Genomic DNA, 25446 nt, shown 5'->3' with positions numbered 1-25446 from the left:
CTACTTAGCAATTCTAATTTAAATAATAAACCATTCATGTACCTAGAATAATTTATATACCTTACATTTTATATATTTTAAATAATATATAAATAATAGTTTGTACTAAAGTAGCGTAGTTATGATTATGTAATTAATATCGTAATATAAATTATTATATATGCTACAAATATAAAGAACACACATTTATGCATGTATTGAGTTAACCAGGAAATCCTCACAGTGCCATGGCGTAGAAAATAAAATAAATTTTCATACATTGTATGAAAATGTTTTGTCACATCAACAAAACTTTTAACGTTCATGAGAAACAAAAACACTGAACTTTTTGTAGGGTGTTCAAAAAAAGTTCTCAGAGACAGTTCCAATGTTGTCATGTCAGTATTGACAATGAAAATACTTTCTTGTAAACCCAACATGAAAGATTTCAATTACTTCTCTATGAATAATATTCATTAAACCGTTCCTGAAATAACTTTTTATGCGAAATGCAAAACTTCGAGCAGATTCTTGATTCATTTTCTTTAAATATACCGAGTACCGTTATTAACAAAGCATTTGATAATAGAAAGCGCATGAGAAACAACAAATTACTCGTACATCAACCGAGCACAGTTGCCGAACATAAAATACCTTTTCCATCCTGATGTGAAACAATGCACACATAATTGCAGGAAAGAAATAATTTCAATTAGTAGACACTCCAAGAATCGAAAATAATTTTGAATTGTTACGGTAAATAAGCCGATCGACAGATAAAACATCAAAATGAATGAAAATTAATTAACAAAAGGGAAATTATTACAGGAAATGCATTATCACACTACAGGTCAGATAAAACAAATTACACAAACATTTCAAATATTTTTGAGCTTATTTCTTTTCTCTTCCTCACAGAAATCGATAATTATCAAAATATCGCCTTAAAGCTGTCTGTCCATTGTCCAAAAACATATTCAGGAAACATCTTTCAACGGAACAAAATTAATTACCTACAGATTTTAAACTACCATTCAACTGCTCTTTGAAACTATTATTGACTCTATTTTAACAAGAGCGTCAAACACATTAAAGCTGTTAATATCTTTCTAGACACCTCAATTGACTATATAGAATGATGTATATAGAAATCATTCAGTTGAGTGATGACAAGTAAATGGAATCTGAAATTGAAAGAAAAAAAAGAATTTGGTTATCTATGTATAGAGCACTGACTGACAATCAAAGAGGATTATCTAGTAGCAAAGATCCAGAAAGCTGGTAATTCACACAGATAGCAGTCCCGAAAATGGCTCTAAATATCACTAAATTAAGGAATATTACTAGATAGGCCAAATATGGAAAAGTTGTAAAAATTTTAATGAATTAAGCTAGTAGAGTGCCCTCAAAGTGCCCAGTTGGATATTTACTTTTGCTAAGAACAATTGTTTCTCTTGATCATTCTTCAGTGTTTTTTGCGAACAGTTGAAATACAAATTATTTAATTAATATGTTCTATTTTATTTATCTATGTAATTAGTATATTAATATCATAATTGGCTAATTATTATCGTTGACTTTTAGTAAGGCCTCTGAATGAATAAGTCTGAATTCTTGACTCTCAAGTATTGCAGACTAGTAGCAGAACAGAAGCTAGAAAGTATCTGTTATTTAATTCATTTTTAAAAGAAGCAGTCACACATCGGTCGTCGCTTTGGCTTTTCGTTGACCTAAACATCGATGTTAGCTCAAAAGTATGGTTACCATGTAGATATTAAAGTATTACACAGTGTTTCGAGTACTGCAACTAGGTCCTTGTGTTACTATAATTATTGCAAAAAATTATATTAATAAATAAAGTGGTTATATATATATTGATTCTATGAATAATCAAAAATCATTAGTAATTTATACCTAAAAAGCAAATATCGTTTAAATTAAAGCAGAAAAAGCCCAACCAAAAATCCACAAAACTAAACTCTCAATATCAGATCATACCAATCAACACCACAATCATCACAGCCAACTGTCAAACAGCTGTTCCAAGATTTCAGTTAAAAATGACTCGTTAGTGATGTAGTAAAAATTATAGATTAATATAATAAAAGGCATACTTGGAGAGCTTTTAAAAAAGCTCCAGAGTTAGACGAGCAAAGATTACAAAAAAAATCGTATTAGCACACAGAAAAAAAATGGAGTAAAAAAAACAGGGAAATCATTTGATAACTACCGAAAAACCGTTGGGAGAACGGATTGTGTAGATCGAAATAACTCCTGTAATTCCTGGATGATCTCGACGTCGTAGTTCTACTGCTGCGGTTGTCGTATAATTTTCGTTTTGAATCTGCGTTGGTGGAAAGAAAAAAAAACGAAAAAAAGTCATATATCATGATAATAATAATAAAAACATGTTTTTAATAACAAAAATAAACTAGGATTTATTACTATACATGTATTTTAATCTTAAATCACGAAATCAACTATAAAAATTGTCATATATATTATATTATTCCTGCTTTAGATATGTGTGTAAACGACTATAGCCAAAAAAATAATTCACTGTTTTTTCATTACAACTGCAACTGTTCATTTCCATTATGAACATGAATGTTTATAATAATATGAACAGTATAATTTAAACCTACTGTCTCTTATTTGCTCTGCTATTTATTAATAATTGATTTACCTTAGAAAATTATTCTAGATCAATTTATATTTATCATTTACAGCAACAATATACAAATGTACTTGGATCATAGCCATCAAGCCTATGTTGTACAAATATCTTCTTTTTGGTTGTTATTATCATTTCTTGGAAGTTTTATTTTTCAATAATTTAATTTATATCAAATGAATTTTGGCTTGTAACAATATATATATACTAGATGTACTGTATTGTTATTGGTAATAGCTATATAATTTATAGATAAGTTGTCTTATATCATTTAGTAATATGTCTTTCTTTTCAAAATTTATCTAGGAATCATAAAATGGTAATTGTAAACTAATTTTCTTTGCATATCCATTTTCCACAATATACTAGTTTTATTAATTGTAAGTGTTGAATGTTAACTACATGCAACTATAGCATCTATGAGTTTAAAAAAGCATGGTGATTTTTATTACTGCTGTCAGAATAGAGATCAGAATAAATTCAAACGAAATGTCATTTATGAACCAAAGATTTAGTATTTACAGCGAAATGAATATATACATGCGCATTCGCCATTACGCAGATGATTTTATATTTATCGAATATGACATAAAACAACAAATTGAATTTATTACGTACTGTATTGTATTATAAAGAAAATCCATATGAACCAATTACATTTAAGATAATATTTACAAATAATTCAATGTTTTTTGTTCTTTATCGCAAAATGATTTTACACAACTTCAGGACTCTGATTTGATCGCATACATATGCAGTGAAATTTTAAAGTTTCAAGTACAACGATAAGATTAAACCGCATCCAATTTCTAAATGTTTATATATATCCATACAATGACAACAATATGGAAGTAAGAACCGACATATTAATATATCGGCGGAGATCCTGAGCGAGAGCGTCAAAAGTAGCGTTTCGATGCTAAATTTAAAATCGCGAAGGTGAATCGACCGTGCGTCTGACGTATTCTATCAAAATTTTCGTCGAAACATCGCAGATCTCTACGAGGTGAACACTGCAAAATACAAATTTTAGCGAGGAGAAAGAGAGAGAGGGAGAGTGCGCGTGAAATTCGGCGGCGATGGCCCAGTATCATGCTAAAGTCTCGTGAATTCGGACTATTCCTGTTTGGATCGTATAAATAGACAAGTTGGCCCGGTTGGAGCACTTTTTGCTTCCTTATTCATTCAGTTTCAATGATTAAAGCGGGGTTAATGAATGATGCGATTGCAATTCGGGATTGTCATTTTGTTTTTCAATATGTGATGATTTTTTCTCAAAATCACACATCCCAAAATATGTAGTAATTGCGGAACAGTCTGACTAGTCTGGCAGAAAATAACAAAATATTTCAATTAGACAAATATGTATCACTGTTACTTATATTATTTTAAATATATTTTGTTATATCTTTGATTTACAGATTACAAGACTACATAAATGATCACTAGCAATAAATACAACTGTAAATTGTTTAGACTACATCATCCAATTTGAATAATTTTAGTACAAAATAGTACAAAAAATCTTAAATCTTACATACAGCTAATATATAATAACTTCTTAAATTATTTTACTATGATAAACATATGATTTGATTTTGAATTTATTATCGGCAAACTTATAATTCCAGAGATCATATTTGTAAAAAAATCCTTTTTTTAAACTAAAGGTCCAGTAAAAAAAGGTAAAAGTAAACAGAGAATAAGAATAAAAATGATATTAAATAGAATTAGTGAACAACAGATAGATAAATTAACAAGCCCTGGTTAACTATCTTTTGATTCTAAATACAACACATGTACTATTACAAAAATGTTGATTATTGTTTACTGTAGTACCGAAATTAGATTTTAAATAAGACTTCTATGACTTGTGAACCTTCCAAAATGTTTATATTATAGGGCACAAAATAATGAGCACCTTGTTTTAACATAATTAATGAATTTTTAAATTATTAGTAAATTATTTAATCCTTTTATTTTTACAACAACAATTTGGGTGTTAAAAAATGAACAAATTATTCATTAACCTAAAAAGGTGATAGTAGATAGTCAAAGTCCAAAAGCAAATATTCCAGTTAATTATCAGAATTAATGATAAATGATTAAAATTTAAGTAAATCCATTTGTCATTCGGTTTCTCCAAGCACTTGGCGTTTAAGACTATCTTATGAAAATAATCATTTTTTCAATGACCTTTGGTCACGCAGTAGTTATTGATATTCATTGTCTATGAACATTTGTCTTTTGTCCTAATCATTATCTTAAAACTTTATGAATCAGCGATAGTATAAACCATTATTAACCAGTAACCAGTGATAGTATAAGCCAGTTTCCAAAAATAATTTTACCAACAAACTATTACATTATTTTAATTAAATATCATACTGAAGCAGTATTTATTAGTTAAAAAAATTAATGATGCTAGTTCATCACAAAACAAACATTTTTATGATCCCTTTAGGCTTATATGGATTTATTAAAAATTTCATATAACGATTTTCTTAACATTTACTTATAAATGACCCATGTGATATTTGAATTGAGCGTTTTTAAAAATCCTGAACGAAACATGGTCAGTTTAAGATGAGCAATGTATAAACGTTTTTTAAAGCCACTAAAATGGTTGTTTAGAAAAAATATAGATTAAGGAAACGGTATGGATGTTGGAATAAAACTGGCTGTAATTATGAAAATAATTTTTTCAAAATTGGAGACAGGGTGGAAAATAATATATCTAATATTTTGACGTTGTCACATGAATATGATTTTTAAAAAATATTATTGGGGCCGTCCATTTTTGAAGGTTAAACGGATGGGGCAATCCTAGATTCTATGATTAATTCCTAATTCCAGCCCTTAATGTTTAAGAAATATTAAATTATTTTGGTAACAAGAACAATATTGATGCCTTAAAAATCCATTAGAAGAACATTGGACGATTTAACCTTGGAAAACAATTTATGTTAAAGTTTATGTTAAAATGTTCTAAAACTTTTATAAATTAATGAAATTGATTTTCAAGAATTTAAAAAAAAAACGCTGTTACGAAAAACATTTTTGGTTATCCTGACACGAGGAGGGATACTTTTTAAACCATTGTTACTATATTTCAGCATCCACAATGCAGATTTAAAAGCGATCTGGACGATTTAACGAGCGCAGTTCAGCGCGTGCAGGCAGATTATCCCGCTGTTACTGAGCCGTGTCCCAGGCCAACTCTCACTGATACCGCATACACGAATGTTCAACTAAAATAATATTTATGTTATTATTTCAGTACTCGCAACTCATCGCGAAAAAATTATCCGAAAATATTCGTTCGATTTTTTTTTGGCGCTTCAAAAGAAAGCTGGTTATATATTTTCGACCGGTCCGAGGCCTTGTCCCAATGTATAACACGAGGCTCTCGCTTACCATCTGATAACACCTCGTATGCCTCTGAAATTTCCTTGAATTTCTTGGTTGCCTCCTCTAGGTTGTCTGGGTTCTTGTCTGGATGCCATTTCAATGCCAATTTTCGATACCTAAAAAGAAAAATAACATTTTTAGATCAAAATATTCAACACAATAAAGCTATTCGTAGACATGAAGAAGACAAGAGTATTTTAAACCATACTGCATGTTATTAAAATACTCAAATATAATAATCTGAATTTAATCAAGATTGAAAAGTTTTTAAAAGTATATATTATACACTGCTGAAATACTAGGCTGTGTTAACAGGGAGTTTAATTTGTTTATATTTTTTCGATATTGTAACACAAAGACGTGTACAACTCGAGAAAATCTGAATCATCTGATTTCCGCGATATTTTAGACCTTTTCAATTTTACCATTTATGTTCTTTAAAGGTTTCAGAGACAATGTAAAGTGAACTATGCAGGATTGAAGCTTCTTTTTAATTGCGGGATTTGTTGTCTTTGCGAATACCCAGAAACAGAAATAATTACCATAAATCGTAACATTATTTGATATCTTAAAACTTTATAAGGGTTAATTTGTGAAGATGCGATGCTCAGAGTTACTATCTCTTTTATATAGTTAATTTTATGTCCTTTGTGCTGAACAACATGGTGAGTGAAAATGATGAGTTTGTTCATAGAGTATTCCAGTTCAGAGTATTTTTTTTAACTTAATTAATTAATTATTAATTCCATTCTATTTATTCCATTTATTATTTTCTATTTATTTATTTATGTATCTATTCATCCAATTATCTTTAACTATATTATTTTTCTTTGTTTTATTATTTCTTCGTATCATTCCCATAAAGTATAAACAATGCCTTTGACAACCTTGGCAACTTTGGCTCTTGCGCGCATTGCGCGTTCATCATACAGTCGAAGTTAGAAGCTGGTCCTCAGATACGTTTTCATTTCGTTTTGACTGTTACCCTCCACTTTACTAACAGTTACTTACCACCTCGACATCAAGATCTCGCACGCTTAGAATTTACTTTATTTATTTGATGATTTATTAGATGTTATATTGTTACATGTTCGCGAAATAAAGTTTCGAGAAAGAGAAATTTAAAAAATCTTTACACTTTTGCAGTATAATTTTCCTTCAACATCCCCCAATTTATGAATCTCAACAATGCAGTAGTTTTCCAGAAGGGAACATTTTTTGAGATGTGATAAAAACCAGACTTCAGAGGAAACTAAGTTTAGCATATAAGTAGGATGTTGAAATAATTCGTACTTTTAAATATTCTAATGAAAGATAACAAATTAAAATGATGTTAAACTTTAGTTCTATTAGATAATGCGTTAAACTTAAAACCACCATTGATCACAATGTTTAGTGTGTATGTTGCGTCGATTCAGATACTTTTGTAGCGACCTTGAGGCATGTCGAATTTTACATCGTGGAATAACGGTCTACAAAATACCCAGAAATATAATCCCAGATGTTGAACACGGGCGGGGTGCCAGCAGCGCCAACTAGAACCCGATAACGAATAGCTGGCAACCCCGAGACCTTATCTGGGATGTTATTGAAGGGTATTTCCATTCATTCAGTGCTCGACCATCGTTTGGTTTAGACGTGCCACCATCGATTGCCCAAGCCTCGTCTCCAGGTAACACCGCTGCCATCCGTCTTATCTAATTGTATTTTTCACATTTTTTTATATAGCCAATAAATAACGTCACATAATGTAAACACCACTGTTTCATTTCGTTTTACCTCCATTCACCAAGCCACATCATTTACCCTAAACTTTCTTATTACTAAAAACCACGTCTAATTAACGATATATAGAATGAATTTGAACGTTTGGACTCATTCAGATAGATGCACTGGCGTCAATTGCAACAATAGTTGGATCATAACGATAAACAAGCTGCGCGTCATTAATTTGCGTTATTAAAACGGCTTCGCCAGATTAACGAGTGATAATGACCGATCATCATCGGCCACCGTAGAATTTGCCAGAAATAATATAATAGCGATGTACGCAAACATGAAACCGGGACGCTCTTATGCCAAACGCGTCCGAAGTCGAACAGCGACATTACTCGGTGACCATACAATTTATTTTTACGTTTTAGAGATGAATAGAAATAACTAGACAATAAATCAGAACCGAAATCATTAAAATATACAGGAATTAAGGTCATATATTCCAACTGCTGCGATATTTTTTTCTTTTTTTGGTATTTTAGTCTGAATTTCTTTTTACCAACTAGGATTTATCTGGACTGGGCCTACTATTTAACGTGAGCTCCGAACCACAATCTTGAGCATTAAGCCTATTGATTGATGAGTGGCCAGCTTAGACATCATCCAGAAAGATATCCGGTCTTGCCCAATCTGGTTATCGGCGTTACTGGGACCATCTTCCCGATTCAAATCACGCGACCATCCCAACAGTAGGAGGACCGTCCTGTCACTTTGACCGCTGTTTATTTACAACATGTTCGTGTAAGTTCTATTTCCTAACTGCATATAAGTACAGGTATTTAAACTATCTTCAATTGAAATTATTAAAATCATCATCAATCATTCTATAGTCAGCGATTTCAGAAAATATCGATGCGGTTGCTGACGCAGAATTCGAATATTCTTAGAATTCTTTTCATGTTCAGCTCCTTTCATCCGACAGAAAGGTTCAAAGCATTGCAATCTGCACCTATAAATTTATTCGTCAACTATGCACTTGTTTGTCACATTTTAATAGAATGACTTCATTTCCAATACGATCTGGAAAAACATAACAAAATACCATTTAAACTAAATGCAATTTGGAAAACAATTGTATATGACTCATTTTGGAACAACTTAATCTAAATTTAAAAAAACTATTTCATTCTAAACCAGACACAAGGGTTATTTGATAAATACTTGCCCTTGACAAAATTAACACATTTTTGGATAAACAATAGGATGGTCAGTAATCAAATTCACTATTGATTTAAAAAATAATATATATATATATATATATATATATATATATATATATATATATATATATAACCTTTCTAGTTCTAAAACTCAAACTAAAGGTTTTGATACAATGGAGCTGTAGCGACCTTGAGGCATGTCAAATTTTACATCGTGGAATAACGGTCTACAAAATACCCAGAAATATAATCCCAGATGTTGAACACGGGTGGGGTGCCAGCAGCGCCAACTAGAATCCGATAACGAATAGCTGGCAACCCCGAGACGTTTATCTGGGATGTTATTGAAGGGTATCTCCAATCATTCAGTACCCGACCATCGTTTGGTTTAAACGTGCCACCATCAACTGTCCAAGCCTCGTCACCAGGTAACATCACTGCCATCCGTTTTATCTATTTTATATTTTCCACATTTTTATATTACTTCAATAAATAACGGTCACATAATGTAAACACCACTGTTTCATTTCGTTTTACCTTCATTCGCCGAGCTACATAACTTACCCCAAAGAGCTATGTTTCACAGGTCTAACGCCAGCAATGGATGTCGTACAGCCCTTTTTGCAGATTTATAAACAAAAAAATAATAAAATCAACAAATATTGATGCGAAAAAACGATTCATATGCTAACTCCTGGATTGAAATAATCATCCAATATTGAAATAATAACGAAGCAAGTGGACATATGTTCATTGTCTTAATGGAAAAAGAATTTTCTCTTAAACATTTAATATAACTTATGTAACTCACTTAAGATTTTAATATGCCTTTAACATCGCCGATAATGTTATCTTAGTTTATTTTTCCCCAATAAAACCATTGTTTGGATTTTTCTTTGTGTTCAGTTTATAGCTATTTCGTCAACAATTACTAATAGATGCCAGAAATTATTTCGATTGTGATTTTTTACGCATTCATCTTCTCAATTGAAACTTCCTCGGAATATTTTAAAAGCTTTGGTCGCTCACAACTAGTCGTAGCCACAGACTTCAAAACACTGTTTGGCAATGCTAAATCACAATCGAAATAATTTGTGATCGTGTTGTGAAATGATCGTGTTGTTTCAAATAAGCGAATAATTCACTAAACAATTATCAGTAAATTACTTTAGATTTCTCCACCTAAAGGTTACACTTCTCTGGTGGCTTAAAGAGAGACGTTGGTCACGTTACACTTACCTCACAATAACAATTAACAAAGAATGACATCGATGTATTACATAATTACTGTTTAATTAGTAAAACATACTAAACAATATCCCAATGATGGTACTACCGTCGTTTTGTTGCATCCTTGATGATGGTTGACCCCGAATAAAAGCAATAAGCAGAAAAACATTACTTAACACCGGCTACATTACCAGTTGTTAAGTAACGACCACTCTCAACACCACATAACAGACGATATAGGATTACACAAGTACAGGTGGGTGTTTCATTGCAATAGAACAAAAAACGGTTTATTAGAACTGATACATCAGGAGAAACGCGATATCGATCATATCGGACTTGAACTAACTACTGTTAGTGTTATTAACATGTGTAAAATGAGAACGTATAAACGATACGTCAAACAGAATTAAATAAAAAACGACGCAACAAGCAATAACTGTAAATGATGATGGATGCCAATATGTTTATTTTATGACTTTATATCAATATCTTTGAAATTGAATTTTGTTTTATTGCAAATTAAAAGCTTCATTAAACCTCTTAAGTTTTTTGTAATATATAGGAAATGGACAAAATAATATGAACACCTATATGTACAATATTTATGACATAAGACGTTGAGCCTCCCTCTTTCTTGTGCTTTGAAAACAACTGTAATTATTGTCCCTACACGAAAACATCCTCCAGTTGCTTCAATGATGCAGGAGATGAAAATCTACTTTGCTCTAAAACTCTCCATAACGGTTCAATTATGTTGAGATCTGGCGATTTTCCTGGTCAGGGAAGATTTTTTATTATATTCTGAGGCTCCTCAAACCAAGATTAAAGCTCTTTGATTGTGTGTATGAACGAATATGGAATATGGCAATGTTTGGTATCCTAGTCATAGTAATAAATTCGTCATTGAGGATGTCGGAATATTCATTTCTGGTAATTTGTCTAATAATGTGAATGAGAATCAACCGTCTCGAAAATAAAGTAGTAGTTTCGAGACAAATGCCTTTAAAATTTCGGTTTTAGATCAGATGTCAATAAAACACCCATATGGAAAAGAGGTGGAACATAATTAAGTTTCTAATTGGAAATATAATATAATTTGATCAATATATTTGTGAATATCTTTTATATGCTTATCGTCTTTTATTCCTATTTAGGGTATGTTTATATGGCTCGGTGAATGGAGGTAAAACGAAATGAAACAGTTATGGTTTACATTTTGTGAGCATTATTTATTGAAGTTGTGAAAGTCAAGGCTTGGACAGTTGATGGTGGCATGTCTGAACTGAGCGCTGGTCATTGACTGAATGATTGAAACTACCCTTGAATAACATCCCAGATAAACGTCTCGGCATTGCCAGATAATCGTTATCATTTCGAAGATGGCGCTGCTAGTACCTCGCCCGTGTTCAACTGAGATTATATTTCTGGGTATTTTGTAGACAGTTATTCCATGACGTAAAATTCGACATGCCTCAAAGTCGTTACACCTAAGTTGCTCTAGCTAAGAATAAGAACATACAGAGGATATACCCTGTTTCATGAACCTTTTCCATTTTTTATAAACAAAGAGCCAACGACAGTGATTTTGTTAAATTATGAAAAAGAATTAATTATATATCGATTTTTCGAGACAGTCATTCTTATAAAATCGACTATCGAAGGAAACGATGACTAACGCTGGATCAGCAGTTCTCGGGCAAGTATCGCGCAGGAAATGACCTTCTGGTGAATAAGCACGTTTGTTCAATTTGCAAAAAGGAAACGAACCAAATACGGACAAGTGCTGACGATTGAATTCTTAAGAAAAAACACGCAGCGCTCAAAACTGTTCGCCTAGACAGCGTGTATACAGGATAATTCATGTCCTATTTCATCATCGTCAATGTTAAAGTAACACTTGAAAAAATATTTATTAACGACCATTGAAAAAACGCATGATAAAGTGCAAATATTTAATTGGTTGTAAAATGTTTTTAAAAAATATTACAGCACGATGTGTGAAATTTCATTGTTGGTTTAAACAAAAATGAGATTCATGCTCACAAAAACTACTAAAAAGAATAACTATACTTGTTTCAGAAAAACACAATGAAAAATATAATATGGACTATGCAATGTAAATGATTTAGTTAGAAAAACCACTACTTTCTCTAACTCTAAAGAAGCTAGAAATTTGAAAAATCGATATTTTTAAACTACTTTTTGAAACAGCTAACGTATCTCAACTTCCACTGAATCGATCTAAAACTCGGCGTGACCCCGCTTTATACACTTTTTTATCGTACAACTTCGATTGATTTTTAATATTTTTAAAAAATTCGGAAATATTAAAAAAAAACAGCTATAATTTGGTGAAAAAAATTGTTGACATTTTTGACTTTATACTATAGCAGCATTTCTCTAGATTAAGAATTTTCTTTTTTTTTTGTTTTAGCAATCTAAAATGAATGAATCTTTTTTTTTTCTAAACCTTGCCTCTAATGTAGAATGCCCGTTTAATAAGAGAGCATAAAAGATGGTACTATATGAATTCAAACCATTCAATCATCAAATCAGTACAGTTATTCATAAATGAAAATGATTCCATGTTGTATTGCTGATATTAGAACCTCCCAAAAGTTTGAACTATATGAAAACTACGAAAAACATTCTCATTCTCAATAAATTAATCACAAAATGATAAGTTTCAATATGAGTGTTCATTTTGATAGTCATCAAGACTAGTAATCACCACAAAAATGACAGTATTTTGAGTGTTGAAAATTGCGAGAAATAACTACATTTTAATTTTGATATTACCGTAACCAAAACATTTGCGGGAATATAACGTTGATCATCACATGAGATTAGGTGTTGTTATAAATCCCTCTACAGTGAGATAATGCTGAACATTGCACATTGCATGCACGCTGAGAGTTGGCAATAAATTGTCATCATAAATTATCTTTCCTTATTTATTATTTGTGTAAATATAAAACAAACCCAACTAATAAAAATATTAATATGGAAGAAAAAGTACGCAAAACAGAAACGTGTGCAATTACTCATCAAGATCATAAAAACGTCTGGTATATTCAACAAACTATTCTTTTCGCAGAATTTTTCAAAGAATTGATGGATATAGATCTTAGGAAAGGCAATTAGAATGAATCTAAAAAATATATAGCCTATCAAAAATGATTATCGTGATGTGGATTCTGCCTCATCTTTCTACAAAATCTAGTCTAGTTTCAATATTCTTCAACTTCAAACTCCTTCAAATTGTTTTAAAAATAATCTAAGCATGGATGATGCTCATGGATACACGGCTCACGAGACATGTCTCGACAGCCACATTCACGACAAAGCTGCTTGACCAATGAAGATAACGACCAAAATAAAGCGTAGTAAATTATTTTGGTATAAGCATCGAGACGCAAAAAGTATTTTTTGTACTATTGCAATTAAAAATAAACTTGTTTGACAGCTTTTTGAAAAATGAAACAAAAATTCCTGGAAAAATAAAAAAAACGTTTCTTAACTTAAACTAGTTAATAGGAAACACCAACTAGTTAAAAAAACAATAATTTTTTGTTGTGTTTTAGAGTCTCTTTTTTACGAACTAAGGTTTATCTGTATTGGGCCTACTGCTTAACGTGGATTCCGAACCAGTCTTTGGAACTTGGAACCGAACCAGCCTACAGACTGGCGAGTAACCAACTTAGAGGATACCATTAGACATCTAATCTTACTTAGTTAATGGCGTGACTGGGATCATATTCCTTGTCGGATTTTACACCTTTTCCTTTTGGACAATCACCATTACAAACATTCACAAACCTAAATTTACGACCATGCCTTTAAGAGGATTCGAATCCGCGACTATCGCTACAGTAGGGGGGACTGCCCTGTCGCTTCGGCCAGTGCGTCAACCAAACCGGCAAAGAATAATAATAACAAAGGTCTAATATAATAATTAGCATCATCTTTACAATCATAAATATATCATCCCAATCCAGTTGCAAAATAACAAAACCATTAATATAAAGAAAAAGGAAATTAAAGGTCAATATTTGGCTAGCTTGATGGATTGTGCACTTATACTATGATAAAATATATGGACGCGAAAAAAATACGAAACTTAATATAGATTAATCATGACATAAACTACTATTAACTCTTAAAACTGCTCAGTCGAATATTTGTTCGGACTCTGATACGAAAGATCAAACAACGATGAAAATCCTAAGAAAAACTGGAAAAAACGCAGATATCGCTACCGCATGACAAAACATCGATTACAGCATTTCCACAACAAAACATTTCTCTTTTTTAAAATAACAAATTGCTAAATTGCCACATTGTTATTACATTCTCTAAATTATCAATTAAACAAAAAAATTGCCTGATTAAAATGGCGGTTTCCTTTGTTTGTAATAAATCGCGCAACAAACCGAACGAGATAAAAAAATTGACCAAAATAAGCTGAATGAAATCATTCATCCTAACCAAATATCGGCGGTTATTGCGTTCGGGTAAAACGCATCCGATGGAAACTTAAAAACTCAAAGTCGAAATAATTAATTTATGGTAACACATGGTTTACTTAAAAAAGTTTAAAACTTCATAAAGGTTTTAAATTTCTTCATATACTTATATTTTTTTAAATAATTATTATTTATTTAATTTGCTTCGGCCATGTATTAATTCAATTGACACGAGCGTTTTAAAATTTTGTAACATTATGCGAGATTTAACATAAACATTTTTTTTTCACGACTAAATGTTCAAACAATATCTTATTGATGTTTGTCATACTAATGCCCAAGGATGACTTAATCTCACGGTAAGTCACATGAGGATCTTGCAATCTCCTTTCGCCTATAGACAAATTTTTATCCTTTGCATAGTCAAAATATCACTTTTTAATCCAAACTTTTTCCGAGAAATTTCACAAAATATGTTTGACAGCTAAGGCGACTTATTTAAAGTCAGTCAACGACCCAGAAGCACTGACACCAATTAACATTCTGCATAAAATAATACAAATTGCTCTTTGCTGAATGTGGTTGTAAGCTCTCTTTATTATCACATAAACTAATTAGTCATCAAAAAGTCGTTATTTTGTCTGTCTGAATAATGCGTCTTATATGGTTCTAATAAATGTGCCAGAAAAACAACAATCTTCTATTTCTCATCATTTTACACCTCATCGCAACACGATAACAGATGCAAATACATAATGAATTCTTGTGAATGTCGAATCGCTAAGAATTTAAATAAAAGATATAAATAAAGGCAACACCAAACAGGTAATTAAAGAGAGCAAATTAATGGCTGTATACGGAATAAACATATTTTCTGAACGACGTTCATAGGAACGCAGTAGTATAGTGCTAGTGCAAATCTGTAGCAGTAGAAGATAATACAAATTTCCACGTTTGTTTATTTCCATTGTTTATTCCACGTTGTTATGTTACTAAAGTTTATTGACATGGCTATGAATCATCAATATTTATTCATGGTCTATTTTGTCAATTTGTAATAGATTTGGTTCGCGTAATATTTCGCAAGGATTCGAAATACTTTGGTTCGGTTACGAAGAAACCGCTGTTAACGTTTGGTCAGTGCTTTGCAAAATAATTACATCACATTGCAATCAACAAATTTAATATTGATTCCTAATCGGTATTAACAGAAAATATACTAAAATGCAGAACATACGCATCTGTATAAAATTTTATAGACTATCTATATTAAAATATTCAGTTTAAAAATATCAATCTCTAATAAAAAACATGGAAAAGTTAAAAAGAGATGGAACAAAATATCAATAATCCATATAAATAGTATTTATTTATTTAGGAAGAAGTTTAAATAACGTCACAACTTAAAATAATGATAGCAATTAACAGGTTAAGAGTGTCTAAAATCAATATATTATAGGAAAATATCGAGAAGATTATCGACAAATATTCCGCTGGTATCTGCATTACCGATTAATGATAGCAATTGAAGAGTGGAAAGGTCATTAAGAGAATAAATGGTCATCAAACGATTTTGCTTTTTTACATTTTATTTTACAGAAAGAAGAGGGGACTGGTTGAACGGCGATACAAAACGACATTGAAAATGTAAATATATTCCAACATAACCTAAACAGTCTATAGGTCTAGACGTTTGACGCATCACTACTTTTCAGTCTTAAGATAAACACCCCACCTCGTCTTCGAATAGACAGTTTTCGTAATCAGATCCGTTAATAGTCACATAATATAACACATCGCCCTTCTAATGAAACAGCCAATGCACGTCATGCTGCCAAATGCAGTTTGTAAAAACGTAAAATTCATTTTGAACCCGGAGTGGATTTCTCTTTCTTATTTTACCCTAGCTGAAAAGAGACAGAATGCTGCCTGTTGCATCGGAAGACGTAACCGTATCAGTCTATAAAATTCGATTTGTGTTGGTATTGTCAAATGCGTACAAAATGCTTTGAAACATTAGTGGGAATACATGTTACAAACCGGAAAATGTTATACACCAAAATTTTAAGTTAATGCGACGCTATTCCGATGTGCTGACTTGTTTTATTGGATAGAGACTCTATATGGATGTATTCGTCAACGAGGACATTTTAGTGACTGAGGGCCGTCAAAATAATTCAAAAGATAACCAACGTAAAACCTGGGTAAATCAACCACAGAAGAACAAATAATAATTTAATAAAGAAACAGTAGTTGATATCTGTAAATGGACTCTAAAACTCCAAGGGACTGAGGATCAAAAACATATAAAATAAAAACGACACGACAAACTATTGAAATTCACTATAACAGTTCGAATCATGGTTAGTGCACCACTGTGTTCTACCAGTCGAAAACTGAGAAATCATTGAAAGCACAGGAAAATGTCAGGATTAGTTAAATATGAATAAAAATCAGTTCATTTGACTGCAGGATATAGAAGAACATGCAGACATTAGTCCCATTTGCAAATATATAAAAAATATAATGGTGGATTGCAAATAACAAAATGTGCTTAAAAATAAATATGAATTGCATGCTGTGGCCGAAAGTGTGATTGAAAATTGTGTAAAACATTTACATAGTCAGCGGCTCTTATATAACAAGTGTTTATAGAGACATTAAATGATATTTCAAACTGTAAAGTAAACGAGTATATATAAAACCAAAATCAACAAAAAAATATAACTTTCTAAGTTGTAATTTGTATGTAAGACAAATTAGGTCTTGATTCATAAAAATGCTGAATAATATAATAGAAATAATAGAATGGAATAAGAAATTTAAAAAAATAGGTGCATGAACTTTCAAGATTTCATCACGCACTGATAACTGATAATATTACTTTAACTAATGTGTTCGGGACTATTCCAGAATTGCAAAGCGTTTTTAAAACGTTATTTAACAGATTAAAAGTGCGAATGTTTTAATTACTAAACTGTATGGCACGTAAAAAATACGCGGTTTAGTTTAACATTTAAAAAACATGTTAAAATACTAAGTCGTTTTTTGTTTATTGTATATTGCATTTGTTAGTTTTTTATCATCGTAATCATCATTAATAAACATCATACAGTGAAACTATTTCTGGTTATGTTATAATGTTATTTTCCCTTATTTCAGTAAATGTTTGACTTAGAATTTAAAATATAGTGGCATATTTCGTAAAAATGACGTGTTCTATATTGTAGTTGTCATCATATTATAGCGCTTATATCAACACAGAATGTTTGAAATATATATGGACATATTAAACAATTACAAAAATATACTATTTTTAAATATAAATGTACGGTTTCGAATGTCAACATTTTAATAGCAAACAATGTACTGTTATATCTTATTTTTTCTAACTTTCATTCACTATGTGCATCATTGTACACATGCACATGTGTGGCAGCACATTCACCAGATTAGGTCCCGTCCAACGAATTCAAAATGCCGGACGATATGCGTAAAATTGTCGATGACCTTATAGTTTCGAAACCTGCAGGTTTTTTTCGCAATTCATATTTTAGCAAGGTCATAGAAAACTATGGAAAATGGTTTGTTGTTATCTATATTTTATAAAAAAACGAAACTTCATCACTATATTATGAATATTATAATAATGGTTCCTTAAATAATTTCCCAGAGTATATGGACGTGGAGGTAAAAGGACTGCATCTTACATACATATGGTGTATTATTAAAGATTATATTCACGTATCTTGGCATCCATATTAAGAGATAAGAAAAATGAACATAGATATCAACATAATTAAAATTCTAACATATCTAAAATACAAATAAACTAAAAACATTAAATAACAAACATGGAGGACATTATTATAATAAATATAGAAATGTCGAAAATTAAACGATATATGAAACAAACATTTCTATATTTGTGTGGTGATAACCATGATAACAGCATAAAAAGCAATATGTGTGACATCGATAATTCTAATTAATACATTTACTTTTCCTTCATTTAACCACCAAAATTATACACTACTACTATAAACAACGAAATATAATATAAAAAGTTAATGTGTACTTACGCTTTTTTGATGTCGACAGTTGTTGCACTTTTTGGCACCTCGAGGACTCTATAGTAGTCCACCATTTTGGTGCCGTTGGCTTCCTTATGCCCCAGTTTTACTACAAATTACTGAAACAGAGGAAACGAAAAGAAATTAAAGCGATTTTCTCGAATACGAACTGACTGGCGATAATAAAACTATAATTGACTCTCATATCACTAGAACAAATTGTGGTAAAATTCTAATCTTATCGTCTTATCTTTTTATCTTTTAGAGACAGATGTAGCGAGATGTTCGTTTGATTTACGTATATTCACTGATACTTTCGCGAAAAAATGTGTCGCTTACCAAACAAGTGACAATTTAAATTTGACTTTTCTGACAAAAGGTGCGACTGACACAACGTTTTTATTTTAATATATGTTAAGAACTCAACTGAAGACCCACCTAAGAGGAATACATATTGTGGTTGGTAAATTCAATTATACTAATATTATTCTCTATGTATTATACTTTGTTTTTCTAAATATTATCCATGATGGGCAATACACCACAACGGTTCTTTAAAATTAAGGCAACTTCAAAACTTTAAACATTAAAATATAACAAGTTATTGAATGCTAAACCAGGATTGTATAGCAGATGATAGATCAGATCGTTGTCTTGAGTGGTTATAAAATTTTTGACTACCAACTTGGAGATAAATCACTTGACTGAATAGGATCAAGTGGGGGGGGGGGGAGTCAGTGTCACAAGTGGCAGAGATTAGTCATTAAAAGCTCTTAGTGTACCGTGTGGAGATTACTTGGCCACTTTACTTAAGAAATAGTCGGCTATAACTATTTGTGGAATCCGGTTTTGGGATGATAATAAAATGAACTGAAGATGTTTCATGATGACTAGATGACTAAAGTTCTATTGATTGGTATATTGTAAGTATTTGTCAATAAATTAAAGATTAATTTGTCTTACTGAATTTGAATTGTTACCTCAAAATTATTAGACGTTATATCTAATAGACCTTACGTGACGGAAGAAAGGCCGAAAACTACTGATTAGATGATTATAAGGTTTTATTCGCGATGCTCCTCCCTCTAATTCCTAGTGGTGGTTCAATAGGTTGGACCAGATCCCCCCCCCATTACATTTTACACATTTGGTACATTTTCAAGGAACCGAAAACATTTGCAAATGTATCTTTCTTGATGTTCGATGAAAAAGCGCTAACAGATTCTTGCAGGTTCGTATACTCAAGCCCAGCACACCTTCTTGATTACTTATTACCCCAAGTGGGAATTTTTGGACGGCAAAAATTATATGATAGGTAGATATCCCAGTTTCCCCAAAATGTGGTATATGTGTTTTGTAGAATGAACTATTTACATTTTTCCTAATTTACATAAAACTTTACAATATACATTTTATAGATACAAACTTAAAAAGGTACACATTTTATATGCTTTATAGATACACATTACCATTAATAAAACAATAAATAAATAAAGAAATTTATCTACGATCACTTCTGTCTTGTCACACTACCCATTCTTTACAACCAAACATTTTTATAAAATTTCGTCGTAACTCTTAGGTTGTCCTTCTTGTCTTCTAATTTTCAATTAGCCAATGTTTAAATAGTAAGTACAAAATTTATTGCAATTTCTAACAGTTTTGCAACTATACAATTTTAAAGAATTTGCTTTGAGGTACTGCCTTTGATTCCTTTTGACAGTGACTCTTTTACATGCGAAGGTTTTATGCCAGCTATTAGAATCTAAAGCTGCATTGTTACATCAGCAAAACGAGCACCCACAAAATTATCCTGACGAAAAGAATGAATAGCTCTCAAAACAGACTACAATATCTAAAGTTTCAACACCGTCTCTTTAACAAAATTAGAAAAAAAGACCTCAACGATTCGAATGAAATTAAGCTTCTGTAAAAAGGACTCTATGGAACGCTCATTTTAAAGAAAGTTCTAGTTTTAATATTTTATTTCATTTCATATTTATGATTTAGTACTATCATAGTATATCCCATCTTGTCAACGTCGAAAGTTGTTAAAATTGTCACTGGAAGACTAACAACGATTTCATTCAATTTTCAGTCGAGATTAATTTTTTTAAGCGACTGTGTTTATTGTTAGACAACACCAAACAGAATCCCGAAATATAAAACCCAACCCCTCATAGATTAATGGGTTTAAAATTTTACTTATATCCACACTATATAAATTGTACTCATTACGTTTTTACATTTGTTAAATAATTTCTATTATTAAATTGAATATGTAATATATTATTTTAATCCGCAATATAATTTAATAATCTGATTAATTATCAGATTGTAAATTAAAATCATTATCCTTATTCTAAACAAAATTATTTATTTTAAGAATTATGAGTTTTTAAAGCAATGATTCACTTTTATAATTCGACCAACCCTCATAGCACCCAACGATTATCTTGAATTTATTGAATTATTATTATTATCTATTGAATCATGAACATGATGACTGCAAAACTTGTTATGTACTAGAAATGGACAGATTCTTACGAAACATGAAGCCAGCAAAGTTAAGGGGATCCAGAAATTTAAAAAAATCTATTTTGTTCATATTTTCAAAGCTTAACCCTTTAAGGAATACCTAAGAGATTTTTTTTATAATTTAAATTATTCTCAGAGATATAGTTGTAGCGACGTAGCATCTGAAAACAAAGCTTAAAACGCATTTTTCTCGAAATTAATTTTATCGATACGATTTATATATCTCAAGTTCTATTGAATCGATTTACTTGAAATTTGGTGCGAGCTTTCTTTATACATTCTTTTTTGTATCAAAGCAAAACTATCAAATTGGACGGATTTTGGTGAGCTGTATGAGCTATCTTTAAAACGAGCTTTTTATCAGGAATTTTAGCCTCTGTTGCTGTAATAATCTGATTTCATCGTTTTACGAATGTTATTCAGAGCTTTGTACATATTTGATATTGGTTTAAAGAAAAAGAAGTGTTCCAAGATAATGCAAAATCCATAAATTTTGCTACGAACTGCTACCCAATCCAGCATATTCTTCAGATTTAGCCCCCTGTGACTATTTTCAATTGAGGGTCTTGGCTAAACGTATTATTCGAAGGAATGATAAAAATTGGCTGAACTAAATGAATTGAGTTAAAAGGCGATTATATTTGTCGAAAAAACATCATTCACTCACTGACTTAACAAACTGCTTTCGTACATCCGAATATGTCAAAAATACCCTGGAATTTAAAAGTCCTCTGAAATAGTTTACAATTCTTCAGTTTACAAAGAAAAATCCCTTAAAGTTATTTACTGTCATTATATAATCGATTGTATCACTTATAAATGTTTTCACAATGGCATAATTAGAAATTTACGGCTTTAAATTGATCTTTATCAAATCTCGAATTTTAAACATTTTTTACTCAAATTATACAATCGCTTGGACTTATTTACTTTGTGTCGATTAATTTAGACGATTTCCTTACAGTGGGTCAATTACCAATAAATTTGCATAACGTCCAGTGATGTAATTAAAACTACTCAACCGAAATCAAACATGCAGCTGTCGTTGCAACCGTACTACACGCGTGATAAATCAAACGCCGATACATTTATGCGTTTTAAATCCATGGAATGCTCGTTGTTTTAATATATTATGTTATTAATTTATATCAGTGCTGCGGTTTGATATATCCGGTTAATTTCTAGTGCGACATAACTATGTTATGTGAAATATCACAGTACTTTATATTAATCATATTGTTGTCCGTAGGATAAATATGTTTGACATAATTCGATTTTCTTATAAATGCCTTTTTTATAAAGCTGAACTGATTACCAGTTGCACTATTTCTAATAGAAATTTTACCATTTTTAAGATGATAATTATGTCTCTAAATAAGCTAAATTCTATGAATATTTTCGGATGAAGTCTAACAGGTCAATTGAAAAGTCCCCAGCCTACCATAGTTTTTTTTAATTAATCTCCTAGAACGTCAACAATTTGCCCGCGCGCAATAAGTATTATTATATGACTTCAGTTATATAACTATCCTGACATTTAATAGACCACTTCAGTAAATGACCTACCATAGTAAAACCCATTTTTTTGGCAAAATTAGATTTTTTTATTCAACATAATTTCCTTCAAGGGTGATACACTGATTACAGCGACCTTCTAACTGTACGATACCAGTTTTATAGTACGGTTTATCCTTTGCTTCAAAATAGGCCTCTTCATTCGACGAAAATTTCTTCCCAGCGAGCATTCCTTTGAGGTCTGAGAACAGGAAATAGTCGCTGGGGGTCAGATTTGGAGAATACGGTGGATGAGGAAGCAATTTGAAGCCCAATTCGTGGATTTTTGCCATCATTTTCACTGACTTATGACAAGGTGCATTGTCTTGGTGAAGCAGCACGTTTTCGGCCATTTCGCCCTTAAAACGGTCCAATAACACTATGTAATAGTCGCTGTTAATGATCTTTCCTTTTTCATGGTAGTCAATGAAAATTATTCCATGCGCATCCCAAAGTACAGACGCCATAACCTTGCCAGCCGACTGTTGCGTTTTCCCACGCTTTGGAGCGGGTTCATCGTCTGCAGTCCACTCGGATGACTGCCGATTGGACTTCGGAGTGAAATGATGGAGCCTTGTTCCATCCATTGTCACATATCGATGCAAAAACTCGGGTTTATTACGCTTGATCATCTTCCAACACTGCTCCGAATCATCAACTCATCGTTGTTTTTGGTCAAAAGTGAGCTCGCGCGGCACCCACTTTGCACAGAGCTTCCTCATACCCAAAAATTCGTGAATAATATGATGTACACGTTCAGTTGATATCTTTAAAGTGCCTGATATTTAATTCAATTTCAATTTACGGTTATTCAAAATCATTTTATGGATTTTTTAAATGTTTTCGTAGGTAACAACCTCTTTTGGGCAACTACTACGTTCACCGTCTTCGGTGCTCATTTCACGGCGTCTAAACTTAGTATACCAATCCTTAATGGTTGATTTTCCTGGGGCAGCGTGCGGAAACTAAAAAACATATGGATTTAATTCTGGTAGCGCCATCTATGTGTCAGGCCGGCGACTTTTCAATTGATCTGTTATTACGATTTGGGTTATTAAGACATAAGAACATCTCCTAGTTAACTTGCACTTTTGGCGAATGTCCTTTATCTCTTTAAAATAATGGTATAACTTTTTGAAAATATCGACGCTCTTCAAATACTGATATTGTAATACATGCATGTGAGATAAGACAGATACTAGAAGATTAAGGCACCTTTTTGGATATTGATATGACTAATATACTATAATATATACATACTATATAACTGCGTGATCATCTAGGTGCGAAAAGATTCTAGAGTCGATACAAAATTGGCACTAAATATAGTTGATTTTATAGAGATACAAATGCAATATAATTGCAATGCTGTATAATATAAGGTACTTAAATGTATTTTAATTAGCAACATCTACTTTTTTCATTAATGGAAGTATAAAACATATGTAATGTAAGTTCCATAACATATGTAATGAAAATATCAAACGTATGTAAACAACAGTCAACAACTTAACTGTTAAACTCGACGGTTATGACATTTATCTATATAAAATAACAGTTTTCCCTTTAGTTTTACTGAGGTATTCATTATACACAGATGTTAATCACGGAACACTCAAAATTGCATTTTTGACGATCATTTCCTATTGTTTGATTTGAATAAATCTGCTTCTATTAGAAAATCATAGGAATCTTACTCCGTCCAATCCCAATTATCGGTTTTGATTTCATTGATTTAAAAGTGGTGATTTTGATGTCAATGATAGAGAACTATATGGAGGACCAACAAGACCTTTTAGAAAAAAACCCAGTTAAAAATGTCAAAGAACTTTTAGTCAGCTTAGCAGTTAATGAATCAACTGTTTCCAGAAGTTAATATAAAATAGAAAGGATTTAAAATAAAGGTAACTGTGCTGTATTGTGACTGGTGATAAAATGTGGATCTACTAGAGACCTGTTTGCTTTATAAATAAGTCAATCAGGACTATATAAGATAAATTATATAATATAAATACATAGTTGGTAAGGGATTAACTATAATTAAATTCAATAGAATTCAACCTTGCTACGTCACAAAAAATACCTGGAAATACATTCATCATAGTTCCTACAATTTTTTACTAATTTTACGATATGATGTGTGAGTAATAAAGAAAATCAAATTATAACAAAACTGTACGAAACCGTACCATAAAAATAATAACAGTATTTTTTCAGATCGGACAATAGACGAACATGATTCACGATAGCAGAGAAAGAGTCTAATCTGGCGACAAAGCAGAAAAAATCCCGTTATTAAGAAAAACAAAACAACGGCTAACAACCGTTTAATTCGCTGTAAGTTAGCCGAGACGTCCTCTGCGCGTCCTTCTAGCTGGATGCACTGGATCGAAACATTTTAATACACAAGCCGGGGCGGTGGCTTCTGATCCGTTATCTTTCGAACTGAGAAAAAATGCGTCGAGGTATATTATTCAGGTCAAAGCTTCGAAACAAACAAGATCATTTATATTTTAATATAAATATTTATATTTCAAGTTATTTTCTGTCTCGAACTCGGTGAACGGTATAAAAATGGATTT

The 25446-nt window shown here is 31.4% G+C and overlaps 1 protein-coding gene across 10 annotated transcripts in view; it reads right to left on the bottom strand.

Moving 5' to 3' along the window:
• Positions 1-25446, bottom strand: part of mrj (DnaJ heat shock protein family (Hsp40) member B6 mrj) — an 87886-nt gene that overhangs the window by 1855 nt on the left and 60585 nt on the right. For 8 of the 10 annotated variants that reach the window (XM_076394460.1, XM_076394462.1, XM_076394458.1 and 5 more), the window contains 3 exons: positions 18782-18891; positions 6071-6180; positions 2210-2323 (listed from right to left, as the gene is read on the bottom strand). In XM_076394460.1, the coding sequence (XP_076250575.1) occupies positions 2210-2323; positions 6071-6180; positions 18782-18846 (289 nt within the window). In that variant the 5' untranslated portion in view covers positions 18847-18891. The remainder of the gene's footprint in view (positions 1-2209; positions 2324-6070; positions 6181-18781; positions 18892-25446) is intronic. The other 2 variants (XM_076394467.1, XM_076394466.1) reach the window with 1 other exon arrangement.

Source organism: Rhynchophorus ferrugineus, unplaced genomic scaffold (genome assembly GCF_030347505.1).
Source record: "Rhynchophorus ferrugineus isolate W39M unplaced genomic scaffold, kcgeb_rfMv2 rfM2, whole genome shotgun sequence".
Taxonomy (NCBI): Eukaryota; Metazoa; Arthropoda; class Insecta; order Coleoptera; family Curculionidae; genus Rhynchophorus; species Rhynchophorus ferrugineus.
This window is presented reverse-complemented; position numbering and strand designations above follow the sequence as displayed.